This window comes from Pteropus medius, unplaced genomic scaffold (assembly GCF_902729225.1).
Source record: "Pteropus medius unplaced genomic scaffold, Ma_sr-lr_union100, whole genome shotgun sequence".
Taxonomy (NCBI): Eukaryota; Metazoa; Chordata; class Mammalia; order Chiroptera; family Pteropodidae; genus Pteropus; species Pteropus medius.
The window spans coordinates 8,002,642-8,023,250 of NW_024340696.1; the positions used below are offsets into that span (position 1 = coordinate 8,002,642).

At 35.4% G+C, this 20,609-nt stretch overlaps 1 protein-coding gene, 1 long non-coding RNA gene and 1 pseudogene across 3 annotated transcripts; 1 reads left to right on the top strand and 2 right to left on the bottom strand.

Annotated features, from left to right (window-relative positions):
• Positions 1-465: 465 nt before the first annotated feature.
• LOC120605340 (uncharacterized) lies at positions 466-7,542 on the bottom strand. Its single transcript, XR_005653613.1, has 3 exons — positions 7,451-7,542; positions 2,592-2,662; positions 466-520 (listed from the first exon to the last, which is right to left on the bottom strand). It is a non-coding gene; the product is annotated as an uncharacterized LOC120605340 (long non-coding RNA).
• ARL14EP (ARF like GTPase 14 effector protein) lies at positions 7,539-20,286 on the top strand. Of its 2 annotated transcripts, none has more exons than XM_039866257.1 (4): positions 7,539-7,686; positions 13,971-14,464; positions 15,996-16,123; positions 17,194-20,286. In XM_039866257.1, exons 2-4 carry the CDS (start codon positions 14,039-14,041, stop codon positions 17,420-17,422), a joined length of 783 nt encoding a protein of 260 aa, XP_039722191.1. In that variant the 5' UTR covers positions 7,539-7,686; positions 13,971-14,038; the 3' UTR covers positions 17,423-20,286. The 2 variants fall into 2 exon arrangements, with proteins under 2 accessions (XP_039722191.1, XP_039722198.1); XM_039866264.1 differs by having other exon boundaries at positions 7,596-7,702.
• Positions 12,588-12,706, bottom strand: LOC120610596 (uncharacterized; annotated as a pseudogene).
• Positions 20,287-20,609: the final 323 nt, after the last annotated feature.

Here is a 20,609-nt window from a genome sequence, read left to right on the forward strand (position 1 = left end):
CTGTGGACAGATCTGCATTTCCTTCCCCACGCCACCCCCACAACCGTCTGAAATCTTTGCTTCAAATGAAAAAGTCGGAAGCTAAAAATGCTGTTTCGATCTGTCCTACTGTCCAGTCATTAGTTAGATTTTCTATGTCACATTCCTTTAATTCAATTGAATCTTAAATATTGTTGTAGGAAATAATACGAAGTGGTGAGAGGGAAGTCAAGAGATAAAGGTTTAAATAACAACTCCCCTTCTCAGTTTAACATCCTGTTTTCAAGATTAAAATATAGCATGTCATGAATGAAAGAATGTGTGAGCCGATTACCAGTATCCCCCCAAATATAATTGGAAGTCCATATAAGTAGCAAGAATAATTATAGCTACCGATTATTGAAAGCTTACAGTGTGCCGGGCATATGTATGGAGATATATACATATATATTGAAGAGTATTGCGATACACAATAAAAAAAACTTACATTCCGTGGTGGGTTCCTTCTCTGGCACAGAGCTCCTAAAATCCTTGGAATTTCCTAAGTGATAAGAGTGATAAAGGTGTCTTTGTTATTCATAACAAAACCTGTGCAACAATGCAGAGTTTATGTTAATGAGGAGACTACTGGCTAGCCCCAGGGAAGGGGGACTAGTTGCCAAGGGAACCAACCAGGTGATTAGACAGTTGAAACTTTAGGCCCCACCCGACCTCTGAGAGGGGAAGAGGGCTCAAAATTGAGTTCTATCATCAACTGCCAATGAATAATAAATCATGCCTACTTAATGAAGCCTTCACAAAAAACCAAAGATGGGGTTCAGAGATGCTCCCAGGTTTGGTGAATGGATACATGTAAGGTTCTAGGAGAGTGCTGTACCCCAGAGAAGCAATGGAAGGCTCTGAGCCTCTTCTTACGTACTTTGTCCTATGCATCTCTTAGATCTGGCTGTTCCTAAGATATATTTTTCTAATAAACCAGAAATGTAGTAAATAAAATAATTTCCTAAATTCTGTGACTTGCTCTAGCAAATGAATTGAGGAGAGGGTCATAGGAACCCATAGGTGGTGGGTCAGAAGCACAGGTAACAACCTGAACTTAAGATTGGAGTCTGAAGTAGGGAAGGAGTAGGCTTGCAGGACTGAACCCTTAACCAGTGGGATATGATGCTATCTAAGGTAGATGTGTCAGAACTGAGTTAAATTGTAGGACACCCAGCTGATGTTATAGAACTTCATGTGTGGGAAACCCACACATCTGGTGTCAGAAGTAAAGGAATATATAGTATAAAAGGAAAATACAAGAGGAAGTGTGTTTTTACTTAGAGGTATGTGTGTGTGTATACACACACACACGTATAAAATATTGTAGAAATATATATACACACACATAAAGATACACACAGTCTACCATAGTGCCTGGCATATAGCTAAGCTCTCAATAACTGGTAGCTATAATAATTCTTATTAATACATACATATGTTAAAGAACAAAATTCAACTGAGTATATTTTAAAGATCTTATTGGCTTTATTCATGAATCAGGCAGCATACAGTCTAGCAGATAAGAAGTTCTGAGGAGTTGTACAAAATAAAAGGATTTTATAGGCAGAAAGGAGTGAGAACAGGGAAATCATATGAGGCATTTGCTCAGTGTTTAAAGAGGATTATATCCCTATATGCAGCATTGAAGTCTTGGAGTCTAGTTAGGTAACTTGTGTTGAGCAGGCCTAGTTACCACTGATTGGCCGGCCTATGCGTCCTTTCCTGGGAGAACATAGCATAGAAACTTAGTTAAGTTTTGGTTTCCCTGTTTGTGGGGTCTGTGTGAAACAGTTCTTATTCAGGGTGAACTGTGACCAAGTTAAAATAGGCTTATAATACTACACACACACACCCTTACACACACACACACACACACAGGCACACACACTCACTTATTCCCACAACAGCACTCTAAGACAGATGATATTATCCTTATTATATAGAAGAGACTTGAAGCTTAGAGACTTAAAGTAACTTCAATAGGTTATCCCACTTACAGGTAGCTGAACGAAAATTTCAAAGCAAACATCTAATTTCAGAGCCCACATAGTCAGAGTTTTGTTTTGTACCCCAACTGGTATATTGAAGCAACTTAGCCTTAGAAAATAATTACTTATCATCCTCCAGAATAACTAAAATGAAAACCAACAATAATGACTGATAATCCCAAGTGTCGGCGAATGTGTTTAGGAGTATAAATTGATGCAATCACTTTGGGAAACTCGCATTATCTACTCAAACTGAGCATACACATTGCCTATGATCCAAAAATTCCACTATCCACTACATATCCAAACAAAAGGGTGAATATACATGCACCAAAAGACAGAATATTTACAGCAGCATTATTTGTAAAAGCCACAAATGAAATCAACCCAAAATCCATCAACAGTGAAACAGATCAAATAAAATGCTGTCACCTTCATGTAATAGAAATAAAATTCAGTGATCACAAAGAACTACTGCTAAACACAACAGGGATGGATTTCACAGACATAATGTTGGTACAACTACAAATTCAAAACTAGGCAAAACCAGTCTATGGTGAAAGAAGTTAGAATGGTGGTTACCTTTGGTGACAGGTGACAATAATTGAGTGGCTGCATAAAGGAGGCTTCTTAGATACTGGGAATTTCTTGACCTAGATAGTGATTACAAAAATATAAAAATTCATCAAACTATAGACTTAAGACTTGTATACTCTTCTGTGATATATTAAAATTCAACATGAAAGCTTACAAAAAGAAAAAGAAAACAATTACTAAAAATCTATCCTCTTTAATTTCCCATATCCCCTTTCAGAACACCATGCCATCTCAGCCCAAACTTGGGACCCATTCCATGCCAATGTTTTACGTTTTTCCCAATTCTTAGTTCTTTTGGACATCACCAAGTGTCTTCTATGTGAAGCCAAGATTTATTCACCAGCTGACATCTTAAATTTTAGTTCTACCCTCTGACCACAAGCCTTTATTCTTCCAATTCAATCACTGCCTTCACCTCCTGATCTTTTATTTTGATTCTGAGAGCTCAGGTTCTCTTCAATTCCTCATAGCAATCAGCTTTCCCTGTTTTATTTGTTTCCAAAGTTTATCACTTTAACTATTTCACTTACTCAGCTAACAGTTGTAGTCTGTGTACAGTAAACCAAACCAGCATGGTGTCTTCTCTCATGACTCTTACCATCCTGTAATATTTCCTTGACAAAATTCTAAACCCCCTTGTCCTTCTGATGAATGTTATGGACAATTCCTCTATCTCAAATTAATCCAGTTGTATGACTTCACTGGTAACACGCAAGGACACCTATACACTAGAAGTTGAAATTTTCACATCATAGATTTATGTCTTTACATATGTGTGGTCTCTAACTTCATATAGACCTTAAATGTTGTTCTTATTTGCCACTAGTTATTTCTTCATTTCTCCTAATCTCTAACTGGAATTGAGCATTTCATTTACTTACAAATGCAAGCAACAAATTACAGTATTTAATACTGACCTAAGGGCTTAATAATTAAGGAAGTGGTCATGCATTACCAGAAGGACAAGGAAAGAAAAGAAGCAAGTGAGCTCAAGGCCAGTTTGAATCAAGGAAAAAGAGAAAAGATCATTTTAAAGAAGTGAAGATTTGCACAGTTACAATACTACAGTAATAATAATAAAGCTTCTTGAAAATACTTCCTATGGTAGCTGTTATCAAACTTCTCACTCTTGAACTGAGTATATTCTGGCTTCTACCCTCCACTTCATTGGAAGAGCTCTTATCATACCATCTGTGACATTACTAGTGTAGCTAAAGCATACATTATAGTTCTTTTCTTACTTGACATTATATAGTTACGGTATCCAACATGGTAGCCACTAGCCACTGTGGCTACTGCGTACCTGAAATGTAGCTAGTCCAAACTGAGAGGCACTGAAGGTATAAAATACACATCAGATTTCTAAGATTTAGTATGAAAAAAAAGGATAACACACTATATGAATAATTTTATATTAATTACATTGTAAAATGATAATGTTTTAGATACATTGGGTTAAACAAAATAAATTTATAAAATTAATTTCACCTATCTTTTTACCTTTCTAATATTGCTACTAGAAAATTTACAATTACATATTTGACTCTCATTATATGTCTAATGGCCAGTACTATTCTATAGCAACCTTTTGCCCTGATAAAGTTCTGCATTCAACTTTCTCCTTCCTTAGTATGTGGGACTCTGCTCTTTCCTAGTTTCTGGCTACCTTAATGTCTGCTTCTTTCCAAACTTCTCTTCTGAGACCTAAATCTATTATTCACAAAGTTTAGCGTGCGGCAAAATTCCCTAAGTGTTAACCAAAAATGCAAATTCCTGGAGCTTATCTGTAGAGATTCTGCCCTAGTACTAACATTTACCAAAACTCCGATCTTCAGCTCAAATTCCTCTCATCTCCTGCCTCTTCTTTCCAACTTACTGTGCATCACTTGGATGCCTTAGGCTTAACATATCCACCATTTAATTCCTTGTCTCTATTTTCCCTAGCCCATTTCTCCTTTGTCCTTCCAATTACTCACACTAGAATCCTAAAATCACCCTCTCCTTCTCCCTCATATCTATATCTAATCAGTTACAAAATCCAATTAAATTGGCTTGCTTAACTTCTATCCTCTCTATGCTTTCTCAATTCCCTTAGTTTGAGGTTTTTCTATCTTGGCACTATTGAAAATTTGAACCAGATAGTTCTTTGGTGAGGGGTTGTCTTGCCCATTGCAGGAAGTTTAGCAGTTTCCTGGGCCTCACCCCACTAGATACCTGTAGCACTCCCTAGCTGAAACAACAGAATGTGTCTTCAGACATTACCAAATGTCTCTGCATGTCTTGTGGGGCCAAGGGGTGGGATCGGGGCAGGGGGAGTGGAGAATCACCTCTCACATCATAGAGCCACTGAATTGACTGAGGCTCTCATTATTAATCCCCTACATTAAGGCAAAAGATTCCACCTGGCCCTCCTGCCCAGTCCTATACCCTTTCCCTATTCTCTACACTCCTTATGATTTTACAGTTTACTGCAGGATAAAATCTAGTATTTCTAACATGGCATTAAAAGAGCAATATCTGTCCTCAATTTACCTCTCTAGCTTCCCGCTCCAGTTATACTGAATTGCTTGCAGTTTCCTTATGGATGGATGAAAGTCATAAGAAGTGTTAGTCAGAAAAAGTGTTAAATATACAAGCAGCTTATAAGATAAATGCAAAACTCCTAGGATGTTTTATATAGAGAATGTGAGTAAGCATGTACTTTGTGAAACAGGCAGAATTGTGTTAAATATACATGGTGAGTAAACTATAAGGCATGCCAAAGTTAAATAAATTGAAAATATGATGGAACAGAGGGTCATTTATACTCAGAAAGAAATGGACTCAACAGAGAACTGGTGGTTGCCAGAGAGGAGGGGGTTTGAGGGCTGGGTGAAAAAATAAAGAGATGAAGAAGTACAAATGTGTAGTTACAAAACAGTCACAGGGATATAGAATACAGCATAGGGAATACAGTCAATATTATTGTACTGGCTATACATAGTGCCAGATGGATGATAGAGTAATCGGGGGGATTACTTCACGAATTATATAAATGTCTAACCATTGTACCGTACACGTGAAACTAATATAAAATAATAAAAAAAATGTTTCCACATAAAGATTTTTTCTGATTTGAAAATACACGTTCTTCATTCTAAGAAATGATACGACAGTATACAACAAATAAATTTATAAATACAAAGAACAGCATTTTAAAAAATCATTCATTTTGCAAAAGAACTTCAGAAAGTGGAAACCATCAGAGTATAAAATATTATATTTGAAAAAAAGAAATGAAAAAACTAAACTATAAATAATTATGCAATCTCTGGGCTGAAATCTATGTCACCACTAAATCAGCCAACCGTGAGAGACATCTCGTATAGTCCCATACATGCACTATCCAAAAATTGCAAATAAACCCATTCTGTTCAGGCTAATTAGTAAGCTCTGGTTGTGGCCAGGCATGCTCACCTGCACCTACCCAACAAGAGCAGGTGTGTGCTATTGGCCCAAAGCATTTTCTACCCTGGGCCTCCTTACTCATAACCTGAACTCTAGTCCTCATAAGCAAATCATCAGTAGAAAAGGCTGATGTGGCAGATAGAACATAAGAACATTGCTTGACTCCTGATTCAGGTGATATTGTCCTTCTACTCGCTTGCATCCTATCCTAAGTGTGTCAACTTAACTCCAACTCTTTCCATTTGCTTTTCACTGGATATTAAAATTGATTCAATCACACATGTTATTCAAGCACCCTAATTTGGTCTGTGAGCCTACTATTTATTTCATTACCTCTGGGATAGCTTGCCTAGTTTACTTGGAGGCCACCACTGCAGCAAGTTATTTTCCATATGACAGCTCAATTCAAGCATTAATCTACTCTTAGAATACCCTTGCTTTAGTAACTCTCATTTTATCCTGTTCATATCCTGTGTTCCCATGATGGCATTTATCACACCACACTGTGATTAACTGTTTATTTTCCTTTCTCTCTTTTTATTCTTTTGTCTCATTATTACTTAGCAAAGTGCCAACTACAAAGTAACCACTAAAAGAATTACTGAATGGGACCTCCTACAGACACAGTTGAAGGGATTATCCCTTGTTTTTACATGGCATTCCTCATTTCTCAGACTGGGGTAAATTAGTGAGCCCCAAATCTCTGACTGGTTGCACAGCAGCATGCTGGTCTTAGAAAGAACCATAAGCTCAATTCAGGAAACACCTTAAAGTGTGTATAGTGTTACTAGCAAGCTTGGGCTTTGGTGGACGTTATTTTCCTCACATTTTTTTTCACCTGGCTGGTTAAAAAAAAATAGCTTGGGGGTTTTTTCCCTCCTACCCACTCCTGAAAATGGTTCAAGGCTGCGACCCTTCAGTCTGAGAGATCTTGCGCTCTCAAAGATTCTAGATGAAATAAGCCCACTTTAAAAATTAATGAGCACCTAAACTGTGGCAGACAATAGGGATACAAGGAAGTTATTTCTTCCCTTATAAAATTTACAAGCATCTTCCTGGAGCCTACATTATTACTCTAATAAAAACAGTTATTTTTGCAGTTTAAAACAGATGCATTTTTGAATATATTTAGCTCCAATGAAAGAAATTAAATAAAAGGTGAGACAGTAAATAAAGGGCCTCTTCTTGAGGTCCTTTCAATTCATTCACTTCTTCAGGGATCAGATGGATTAGGGTGCAAGTATTTGGCGTCACGCACAGGCGTGATATATGCGAAGAGAATCCAAGCTAGCCAAACCCGTTTCTCCTAAGAGATGGCCCCAAGGACCGACCAATTCCCCAACCCCCGAGAACAGACGGCAAAATCGTGTCAGCGTCTGAAGCAACTATTGCCTCACCTAGAATCATTCGCCAATTCACGTGGTCCCGCCCTTTCCGCCCCGGAGGCGGCCTGACTCCCTTCCGCTCTAGGCTTCGCCCGGGCCTCTCTTTATGGTAGTGATGAGCCTCTCTAGCCCTCCCTCATCGTCCTCTCAGTGGTAGCGCGGGGACGCGCTGAAAAGCGAGCTGTCGAATTCGCCGTGTGTAGATTTGGGTGCTGCTCGAACCCGAGCGGAGGAGAGTTCGCGCTAAGGTGGAAAGGGCCGGGGGTAGGCTCTGGGGAGGAGCGAGGACGTGGAGACAGGTCCCTGGGTGGGAGGAGACCCCGGCCGAGTTACCGAGGCTTGTGAGAAGCGGGAATGGAGGCCCGGAAACATGAGGGGGGTGTTGGCTGCTGGTTGGGGCCTCCGGCAGCCTCCCGCCCTGCAGAGTATCCCTCGACCCCCAGTTTATCTGCGGCCCTTCGTGTCAAGTCTCAGTGCAGTTTCCGCCGCATTTGTCTCCGCGGGTTGTCGCCTCCCGGTCCTTGGAGCTCTTAAAACTGTGGTTTAGGCTTGAATATTTGGGTGAGGGGGGTTGTGGCCTTGAACCCCGTACGCAGCTTGTGTCTCCTATTTTATTTTTATTTTTGCAACCAGAATCCTCTGAGCCCTAGTCGTTTGGTTGAGGGCGGAGGCCAAGTATTCATATTTTATCCCGGTACCGTGAACATAGGTGCTTACTGACGTATCTGGTGGTTTGAAACATTTTGATAGAGCCGTGAACTAGGGCCGTTATGCATGTGACTACCGCAGCCTTGGGTGAGAATAATGGTCAGATATGGGGATCTCTAGTCACTTTGATTTGGGGGAGTTCAGCTTTCCTGGTTTGAGATTCTGTCAGTTTCTGAACTCGTATTCATTGAAAATACTTTGTGAAGTGTCTACTAAGTGGCAATATTGTGCTCGAGAAGCTACAACTGTAGTAAACAGGACCCAGGTGATTTCCTAGCCCTCACAGAGCTTAATGTAATGGAAAAAACTAACAAGTATCAAGCTTGCGATGAGTGCTGTGGAAAGGAAAGCCCACGAAGTTACTCTTTCGCCTTGGGTAATACAGAAAATAACACCCTATAGCTCCTGTCTTCCAACAGCTGAGAAATAATTAAGATTTTCAATTCACAGCGAAAGTGTGCAGAGAGGAAGGAGGATCTATAGCAATAGTATTTGGGTGAGGCTCAGCAGATAGGTGAAGGATAAGTTAACATTGCCTGACAGATAAAGCTGAGGGCTCTCTAAACAAAGAGAACACTATGAAGGCATACAGCGTTAAAGAACTTTGCAGGTAGTGTAGTTTGACCTGGAGTATGTGGCATTTGGAACAAGTAAGGCCGTGCTTAAGAGCCCAGACTTTATTTTCTAAGAAAGAAGTAAAAGTGCTTTCGACACAATGTTAACAGTTCAGTTTCACAATCCCTTACTCGACGTTCATATTGTGAACAAGTTATTGTTTCAAGTTATTTGACAATTTTGGCCACTTCCAGAATAAGGTAAAATGAGGAAAGCTTTGCTTGTTCCTCTTGGTCTGGAAACAACCTCTCAGTTGTTGAAATTCCTCCTCAGTTCTCCTTGGCCTATAAGAGCCAGAGGAGTACCGTGACAAATTGCAAATAGGGTTTGGAAGCCTGAAGAGTTTGCTACATTGTTCTAAAAATGATCTGAAAGTACACTGGACAAAGCATTAATCTAAGGGGAGTGCATTAGGTGAATAAATCATTAGGAACAAATTAATGGAGATTCTTCATCTAAAATAAAATTAGGTTTGGGTTTTTTTGTTTTTTTGTTTTTTGTTTTTTAATTCAGCAAATATTTGAGTGTGTTTTATCAGCCGTTATTCTAAGCCTGGTAACTAGAGCTGTGAACTTCAGTTTCTTTGTAAATAGGAATGATAGTGCCTCAAAGTTGTTAAAAAGATTAATGAGATGTTTGTGTTTATTGCCGTACCTGGCACTTGCTATAAATTGTTTAATTGGTACTATGGACTATATTTTTGTCTTAAATTGTTTCTTCCTTTCTTATTGGTCCTCGGCCTTTTTGAGGATTGAGATTATCTCTAGTTGGTTCTTTAACCCTTGTTAGTGCCCATTCACATGTAGCATAGGTAGCATTTGAAGATAATGGGCACAGAAAGTTGACAGTTGCCAGAGTTGTGACTTGTATGTGTGCGACCATAGGTAAAGCTGCTGATTTGCATAGTGGGGAGTAGATGAAATTATTTTATTTTCATTAATTAAAGAATAACCTGGAAAATGCTCTACAAATTATAAGACCCTATACTTTACCCCTCCCCCAAAAGGATTTTTCCATGGAAGGGAAGGACTCTGGAGTTGACCTAAAGATTCAGTAAAGTTTTCATTTGATTAAATTTCATAATACTACTTTTTCCACTCATTAGGAGACTGATAACAAAGTAGAAAGCTGAGAAAACATGTTGGAACATATTATTGCCACATCTTTCTTAAAATTGGGGGCAAGAAAAAAGTAGTTCCTTTTTTACTCTGCACTTCCTTCTGCTATTGTTTTAGGACAATTTCATTTTAAACTGAGCAGGTCCTATAATTTGTTCATAGAGAGTTCAGCTTTCTTTTATCAGCAAGTAAGAGGTGGGGCATAATGTGAAGCCAGCACAAAAGAAAGATCTCTGCTTCTTGGACTATGCAAAAAACAACAACAACATAGTAAATGAAGTTGCCAGAATTAGCAAATAAAAATAAAGGATGCCCAGGTAAATTTGAATTTCAGGCAAATTACTTTTTAGCAATATTTGGGACATAATTAAAATGAAAATTAATTGTGCATTATCTGAAATTCAAATTTAATTGAGCATTCTGTATTTTATCTGGCAACTCCAGTAGTAAATTCTAACCCCACAGTGACACCTAAGGGATGAGTGCTTAGAAAATAGTATAACAATTATACAGGCAGTTTAATTCCTTCAAGTGTTCCTCCAAAAATTATAATACAGTACTCAGAAGTGCGCCGAGAGCTCCAAATGTTTGGAAGTCACTTTACCAGAAGGAGATGTTTTCAGAGACTGATAGGATCATGGTTAATTTGAAGAAAAAATTGTTATAACTCTGTACTTTCCAACTAAGAGTCTAAGTTCATAGTAGTTTAAGATTAATGTATACTGTTGTAGAAGATGTCCAAGCAAATACCAGAAAAATTGAATTAATAGTTAATCAGTTATACTTTGAAGTTTCCAAGAGAGTTTAGGATTGCTTAGTAATAGGTATTCAGCTGCAGTGCCACAACTTAGTCTGCTAATAAACTCTTGTGAACTGTGTAGTAATTAACCAAGGTTAAAGGAAAATGAAAAAAACTCTCAGTAGCCAAGAAATGGTAAAAATATTACCACGGACAATAGAATTTCTAAAATAAATTTCCAAGTCACAAGATGTTTTTTCTATCAAATATGGTCAGGGTAGCTCAAGACTGAATACTAAGAACAAATCTCATGTTCCAAAAATTCCGTTACAGATTAGTAGCTACAAACCGATGACAGTTACCTACAATTATAAAGAACCTGTAGCACTAATAAGAACTATAAGCATTAGCAATTTCCAGAATGTGCTGGAGGATAATTGATCAAGTTTTCTTTATACTGTTAGGAAAGGTCAGAGCCAGATTTGGGTCCTATATCTGCTAAGATACAGTATAGAATAGTTTGTTGTATAACAGTATCTCTGGTTTCTTTTTCCACTCCTTAATTTACCTTAATCCACTTTTCTCTTTAAAAAATCTAATTATGATAGAAGACATTTTATGTGATGAGATTGGGACCTATACTTCAGTAGTTAAATTTTATTTATTTATTTTTGCTCTCAAAGAACAGGATGAATTAAGCAGCTCTTCAAAGATTATTACAAACAAAATATCCTTTGAAAAGTGTCCCAGTAGTTAAAATTTAAAAGTTGGTTAAAATAGAATAAATTAAATAAATATACTCTGTTTTAGACACTTTAAAAAAAATAAAATGTTCATTAACCTTTTAACACTTTAATTTTTTTTTTTAATTTTTAAATTTGGTATTTTAAAACATTCAGATATTCACCATTTTTTTTCTCCATGAGGTCAGTTTATTCTTTGTATATGGTTTTACTTACTACAGTTTCTCTCTGCAGAAAACACATCAGAAAGTATCCTTAAGATTTCTAACTAGTTTTTAAAATGGAACCAAACTTATAAAACATTTGCAAGATTGCAGAATCCTAGATTTTTCAGTGCCTACTACCCAGATTTCAATTTTTTGTATCTGGTTTCATCATCAGTTTTCTCTTAGTGACTTGCATTTGTTGGATGCTCTCAAGAATTCCACTGTTTTAATATTTTCTTTTGAAAAATATGTGGTTATGAAAAAGGTTAAATAGAAAGTATGGAAAATAATAAAACACTTGTGTGCATGCCACTAAGCCTTATCCTCTAAATCTCAAAAAAGCTCCTTCTTTTTTAGAAGTATCCACAAATTTGGCATCTGTTTACTGTCGTGTGTATTTTAGTATGTATACATGTTTTCATCCATAAACAATATATACTATTTTTTGTGTTTAAAAGTTTATACAAATGATATACTGTAAATTCGTTCGTAACTTTTTTCATTTAGATTGTCTTTAAGGTTCCATATTGATACATGTAATTCATGCAGTTTATTCAATTTAACTGGCCTGTAGGTGTGTGTATCTTAATGAGTAATCTACAATTTCTTGTCCTTTACAAGAAGGTTAGGTTATTTCCAGCTTTTCACTGTCAAAAACTGTGAATGCTTAATGCCCCTGTATATAACTTGTGCACATATGAGACATATATTTCTTCAGCACAGTCACCTAGAACTGAAAATGCAGGGTCCTAGGGTGTACACTTCTTCATTTTACAAGAAATTGTCAAAAACACTCTAAAGCAGTTGTAACAATTTACATTCCTACCAATGTGTAAGAAGCATGTAAAAGTTGGCCACATTTTAGCCACCACTAGGTCGTCATCGATTTTTAAAATTTTTGCCAAGTGCATGTTTGAGAAACGGTATTTATTTTTTTATTATTTTTTTAGGCGAGGCAACCCTTGTTGACCTTGCAAATTGCAAGGACCTTGTCAGTTTACGATCTTTTTTTTTTTTTTACACCTACAACACCTGGTCTTCCTACATAGTCTCCCATCCAAGTACAAACCAGGCCCACCCCTGCTTAGCTTCTGAGATCAGACAGGATCGGGCTTGTTCAGGGTAGCATGGTATTTGATTTGCACTCCTGATAACTATGAGGTTGAACATCTTTGCATGCATTTATTGGCTATTTTGTTTTCTTCCTTTGTTAATTACCTGTTTATATTTGTTTTGTTTTCTAATGGGTTATTTTCTAATTGATTTGTGGAAATCAGGATTTATTAATATATTTGAGATAATCTAACAGTTTTCAAATGTGCCTTTTTATCTCTTTTAGAGTTACATAGAAATGTTTAATTTTGACATATAGTCAAATGTATCCGTCTTTTTGTTTGATATGTGCTCTTTTTGTTTGAGAAATTCTCTGCCGCATTGTCACAAAGCCGCCTCTTTTTTTGTAAACATTTTTAGTTTTTCTTTTTCATGTTTAATTCTTTATTCTATCTGGAATTGATTTTCATTTGTAATAGAGATCTTATTCTACCTTTTTCCACATGATTAGGCAGTTTTCCAAGCATCTTTTATTAAATCCTTCTCCCAGCAACATGTAATACCCATTGATTTATAATACCATGTCATACACCTTCATCGTTTCATGGATCTGTTTGTCCATATTATGCCAGTACTTCTGTTTTAATTTTAATACTATATAGTAAATAAATATTTTGCTTTGTTTTTCTTCTTTATTATCTAGGTTTACTGGAACCTTTACTCTTCCATATAAACCAGTTTGCTAAATTCCAAGAAGGAGTGGGAGGAATACCTGATGGGATTTTCATTGGAATAGTATTGGATTTATAGATAAATTCCTGGAGAATTGACATATTAACTGTAGTCAGACTTCCCAAGACATTTCTACATGTATTAGTGTCTTTTTGCCTTTCTGTTTGGTAATTTTATTCATAAAAGTCTTGCATATCTTTTGTAAGATGGATATATTTTGTAAGGTATCTTAAAGTGTCTTTGATTTTCAGTAACCTTGTTGAATTATCTTGCTAGTTCTAATAGTTTGTATACTAAACCTCTTGTGTTTTCCAGGTAGATATTTATATCATCTTTGAATAATATTTGTTACTTTTCAAGTCTTATACCTTTTAATATAGTGTTAAATGGGTACTGTGATAGCAGGGATTGTGTAGTTCTAACTTCACAGGGAATGCCTGTAATATTTTATGATTAAATATAATAAAGTTTATTGTAGGCTTTTGGTAAATACCTTTCTATTCTTCGCTTGCTAAGAGTTTTTTTTCTTCTAAGCAGTCATTGAATTTTATTAAATGCTTTTTCAGTGTCCCAGATAAAAAGTTTGTAATACGAATCTGATTCTGATGTTTTCTCCAGGGTGATCACCACATGAGCTATTAGAGATTGCTAGACAAAATCAAACTGGAAACTTGCTGGAATCAAGAATGATGGATCCATGTTCAGTTGGAGTCCAGCTTCGTACCACAAATGAGTGCCATAAAACCTACTATACTCGTCACACAGGTTTCAAGACTTTGCAAGAATTGTCATCAAATGATATGCTTTTACTTCAACTTAGAACTGGAATGACACTTTCTGGGAACAATACAATTTGCTTTCATCATGCAAAAATTTACATTGATAGATTTGAGGATTTGCAGAAGTCATGTTGTGACCCATTTAACATACACAAAAAATTAGCCAAAAAAAATTTGCATGTAATTGACTTAGATGATGCCACTTTTCTGAGTGCAAAATTTGGCAGGCAGCTTGTACCTGGTTGGAAGCTTTGTCCAAAATGTACACAGATTATCAATGGAAGTGTGGATGTTGATTCTGAAGACCGGCAGAGAAGAAAACCTGATTCAGATGTATGTATAGCAGTCATTTTTCCTGCTGTGTTCTGTCTACAATGTGGGCTTTTGTTTAACTATAAGGAAATCATATTTACATTATTACATATTCATTAGCATGCAGTGAATATAAAGTTGGGGAGGTGAAACTAAATGGCATTTCTGAATATTTCCATATGCCCAGATTGAACGATAAAGAAAGGCTTGGGAATGGAATAGCATAATCTGCCCAGGACTGTAGCTGTAACTCCTAGTACTAACACATTAGGACTGACTTTTAGAGCACTCTTAGTTTTTTTTCCCGCCCTGAGACCAACGTAACTCAGTGGGACATGCCAGCCAGCAAGGGTCTGTGTTTAGCAGGTATTTTTTTTGAAGGACTTGAAAATTACTGCTTTACAAGGAACAGCAGAGAAGTGACTTGCAGTAGTTGTTTCTTGTTTCAGTCTTTTTCCTTTGGCCCTATCCCATTCTTGTTTGAGTTTTTAAGATGCTCATGAGTTTCCTTTGCTTCTGGATCTGAAATTACTTGGTATGGTTAAGGCAAATATTAGGACTCCTTATGGTCAGAAAGCATACGTTTTTACATTGTAAGTATTAAACATTTTATAACTCTCTTCCTTATTAGCATGGCTACATTCAAATTACCTAACCATATCAGAACAACTTACGATTTTATAAAGCAATCTTTGATGTAGAACAAGGACAAGTATATTCAAAGGAGCATGTCTCAAAATTTCTACTTAAAACCAATTTATAATTCTTGCTGCTGGGATATTTGTCTCTCTTTTCTCTTTCATTATAGTAATAAACTAAATTAAAAGATAATTAAAAATTTAAATTACATGTAGTGCTTTCTTTTTGTTCACCCTTCAGAGGCATATTTCCAGGACCCAGTGTTACTTGGCAGTTCCTATTAGGTACTTGCAACTGTCACTTAAAATGTCTTCTCTGCTTTATTTATCCATTGTTCTTATGGAATGTGTCACATAAAGCTTTTTTCCCTCAAGTAACAAACTTAAGTTCTTAACTATCAAAATTTTATTTCACCAAAGCTTTTGAAAAAGATTATAATACGTTTTAGAACTTGAAACCATTTTCTCTGCTTTTATTTTTTTATTATATTTTTTATATTCTCTACTTTTAAAAAATATGCAGTAATAGTAGAACTTTTTTTTAAGGATTCAGGATCATTATTAGGAAACTCAGTTATATGCAATTCGGTTATAAAGCAATTTTTCTGACTTCTCTCCTGTGTTGCTGGCCGCCATTGAAGTTTTCACCATGCCTATCTTTCTATCTTCCTAATATGCCAGAGACTAAAATTGGATAATGAAAATATTATAGGTAAATTCACCAATAACTTTGAATATGGTCCAGGGCTGTGCATATTTTGTTACAGTTGGGCTCCAAAACCTTTATTTTATTTCTTTTTTGTGAGTTCCAGATTGTCTTCCAGGTTAAAGAATAATCTGGATTAACGTTAAATGAAATATTAATATGGTCTGATGTCAAGATTTGACTTAATAATTTGTTTACCTTTATTTAGGGAAGAACTGCTAAAGCTTTGAGGTCATTACAATTTGCAAACCCAGGAAAGCAAACAGAATTTGCTCCAGAAACTGGTAAAAGAGAGAAAAGAAGGCTTACAAAAAATGTAACCGCTGGTTCAGACAGGTAGGCTATGTGATACTTAAGGCATATATTAACTTGCTTCACATATGTATTGTTCCCCTATCTTTCTCTTTAAGTTTTGAATTTTCTGGGTCAGTATTTTAAATTATATAATCTGGAATTGCTGAGAACCACTGAGGGCCTCATAAAAAAATTAAGGCATCTTTTTCAACTCTAAAAATTTGTTTCTAAGAAAGTATCAATGAGATGAACAAGATAATATTTTTAGCATGAGAATTAAAATAATTTAAACAAATTATACTTAGAATTAAAGTAATTCACCTTTTTGAAAAGCATGGATGTTATGTAATTGGTATATCTCTGTTCTATGAGCAACAGCTAAAAAGTAAATTTTATGAGATTGCAAGATTGCATTTTCATTGTTTTTGGTATGAATAGAAATAGTTGTTGTACAGTCGAATGAATGAGAACGCTAAATTGTTTAGACTATGATTCTTTAAATTGAGCATTTCTAAAATATAAATTGACAAAAGTTACTATAATCATTCAGAATTATATATGCTGTTTTTTCCATCTATTAAGATTTTCCATTAAGTCATTTAAATATTTTTAGGCCAGATTTGCTATAGTCCATTAAAGAACAAGAAACAGATTAATTGCAGCATAAAAAGCAATAGGGTAGTATACTGTAATAAAAAATTATGTTCACAAAGCAATAAAGAGCTTGGTAGCCAATAAAACATACCTTTATTCACTAGCTTTTTTTTTTTTCAAAGTAAGAGGAAAATAGTTATAACAGATGCATACTTATTTTTTGGACAAAGTTCTTGTCCATTTTTTTGCTGAGTTTATTTTTAAATGGACTTCGAGAGGCATATTCGGGCTTTTTATCTTTGTCTAAACACTTTAGTGTGAGGTCTCTTGTAATGTGGAGTTTGTATACTACTAACTGTAGAGTAGCATTCAGTCTGCTAAGTTATGTACCAGTTTACCAGGCCTTCATCCCTAATTCAAAATGTTTTACCTCTTTAAATTTTTTTCATTACCTTATTATCAATTAAATATTCAAAAAGAATATATTTGTGAGGTGTAGTTCACCTTGTGTTTTACAGACAAGTGATACCGGCAAAGAGTAAGGTCTATGATAGCCAGGGTCTCCTGATTTTCAGTGGAATGGACCTCTGCGACTGCCTTGACGAAGATTGCTTAGGATGTTTCTACGCTTGTCCTGCCTGTGGCTCTACCAAATGTGGAGCTGAATGCCGCTGTGACCGCAAGTGGCTATATGAGCAAATTGAAATTGAAGGAGGAGAAATAATTCATAATAAACATGCTGGATAATTTGTGGTATCAAATTTATAGGATCTTTAAAGATCCTTTCTCTATTTCTAAAATTCTGTCATTCTAAGATACATTTTAAAGTTGATTGCCAAATGACAAAAATTTGAAAACCATTTTAATATGCACTCAATACGTGCTAATACTGCATTTAGGGTGTCCGATGTAAATTAGATGGCCTCTTAAGATTCATTGTCTGATGTAATTTTAGATGGCCTCTTACTCAGCAGTCAGCTTTAAGCCTGTCTGGGTCAATGTAAACAGGTAGGGTATAGGCAGTCCTCTATTTGCACAATTCCCATATCCACAAATTTCAATGACAGTGACTTAAATAACACCAGGTCCTTAACAGCACAAATTTCAGTTACCACAGTATGTTAACGGAATAATTACATGAAGTACAAATTTCCTTGCTAGCTCTTTGGTCCATGAGTCACTATGAGTAACAGATGTAATTCATGATCAGTTACCAATCACATTACTTCCTTCAAATTCTGCCAGTGATTGGTCACTGCATATCTGTTGATCAGTTTGCAGCAAAGCACGAAGTTATGTTGTCTCCTCGTCACTTATGTGACACTTTATAAAAGTAGATAAAAGAATTGGCTAACAAAGATCAAAGCGCAGGGAAGAAATGAAAAATCATAATACTAGAAGTGAGATTTGAATTGAACATTAATGGAGTTGTAGAAGAAATCTCTGATCATGGGAATGTTGACATGGCTGCTTTTCTAGAGCTTCTACATACAGAGCCAGAGAAACTTACAGTGAAGGCAAACGTAACATGAATGAGGAAGGTGGTTGTGATGAAAAGGATGACTGTGTCCCAAAGGAGGTGATGGTAAGAAACTTCACATTAAAGGAACTTACAGAGATATTTCACAGCATTGAAAGTACAGTTGATGAAATGGTGGAAACTTAGTCCAAACTGAAAGGAGTATGGCAATCTATCATGGTATGGAAAAGATGCTTACTCAATGTAAGTTATTTGACAAAAAAAGACAAGCACTGTTCAAACTACTCTTGATTAGTTTTTTGTACAATGAAATAACACTCTAATTCTCAATGTTTCTAATGTTTTAAATTACAGTGTACTACAATACTTTTTTTTATAATTTTTTATTTACATTTTAAGAGTTTTTAATGTTTTGACAGATTTTTAAAACAGCACAATTTTCTCCATTGATTATTAAAAAAGATTGCTTTGAATGGCCATTTTTTATGGTCCCACACGATTGTCCAAGGCAAGGACTACCTGTAGCTGAGAACAGTGCCTACTTCAGGGAAAATTAGTTTTGATACAACTAAGTGGTTGATAAACTGTTTGCGGAATAATCTACATGTATGTGTGCTAAAACATGCCATTTCCTCTCCCCACTTAAACTCTTCAAAAAAATGTTTTAATAATATAAACCTTTCGTTGTTCAGAGCATGCATTCTTGGTGAAATTGTGTTCTTGGTGGCAAAAATGTTATTTCTATGTGTAAAGCAAGAATATACATACAATATGTAAACAGATATACATTATTTCTGTGGTATTAAAATCTTACAAGGCGTTAATTGGAACTAAAAAGACTGAAAAAGACTCCTTGAAGAGTAATAATTTTTTTTAAAAAAGGTGGAGAAACACTGACTGAGACTGAATTATTTGGAAATTAATTGAAACAATGTTGAAATTGCATGGATGCTGTTTGGGAAGATGGGGGTGTGTGATAACTTCTCTGCTCTTTTGTTAAGACAGCTAATTGACATTCTATCTAAAATGTTTCATCATCTAAGATATTGTGACGAAACTAGGTTTTCGTTTTGTTTTGTCTTCCATAAATATTGTACTTTAGTTTAATCAAATGAGCTTTAAACAATTTGAAATATTTTTTTAGCCTTTGAAACTATAACTTTATGTAGCCAGCTTTTTTGAACTGACTAATAGAGCTTTATTTTTATTTCTGTACGCTTTTGGTATCTCTTTATAAAATGACTGGTTTTACTTTGATGGAATGCCGTTTTCAACCATTGAGTTAAATGCCGTTTTTAAGTTATAACTGTTCATTGACTTAGTTATCAGAAGTACAGTTAATTCCAGAGTACTGGCAAAAAGAATATATTAGCTTTATATACTTAAGTAAGATGCTAGATTTTTTTTCTAAATTAAGGAAATATTTTCTCATAAAGGGTACAAACATAGACTCCAATTTTTTCTGAATTTCCAGGATCATTAGACTTTCTTAATTGCATTACCACCATCATTTTTGTTCCTTTTAAGTATGATTTAGTATATGGCTTAGGTTCTTCATAGAGGAAAATTAAAATCTTTGATTTTTTTTTAATTTGTTTAAAACAGGAATATCTCTTCAGAATAAATGGCTTTAAAATTCAAGTTGTGATATTTCAGCATTCTTTAGTAGAACATTTATTATTTTTCAAAGATGGTAATTTTTTCAAGGGAAAATTCCTTGAACAATTTTGCTAATATTGGTTTATTATGCCTATATAGGAGACCAAATTTTAATGAGCATGCAAAACATTTATAGAGAAAGGTATATCTGATTTAGAATAGGCTGTAATAAAAGCTGTGTTTTGGAAAATTTATATTACAAGTCCACTTAACTGTGTTTTAATATAGAATTGAAGGAATACAGAATACAGTAAAATCATCTAGATCCTTTTTATATTTTGCGTATGATTCAAGGTGAGTAAATTAGAATGCTGTTAATCTGCAAAAGCAAAAATGAAAGTTACCTTCTGCTGTAAGAGTGCCGCTTGGTGAAGAAGTTAATGTAAGGCCACATTATGGTCTTAATGCAGTGTTGGTCACAAACATTAAAACAGTGCACATATATATTTGAATAAAATGGCATCCCATGTGATCTTTTTCCTATTTGTTTTTTATAAGTATAAGACAATAGCTACTTTCCTCTGGAATATTATACATATGATTCTTCTATTTTTAAAATGTTACATCCTATATAACAAGCTGCTCCACAGCCTTGACAACCTACTGTAAAACCGCTCTCCTGGCATGGATTCAACTAAATAATTTTTAGCAGATATATTTTGAAACATACATAGACACAGTGATTTATTAATACAAAGAATAGTTCTAGCATGATTCTTCAATTTTTGTAAGTCAAAGACCGCTGTGAGAAGCTAATGGAAGTTGTGTACTATCTCCCCTGAAAAATACATTCAT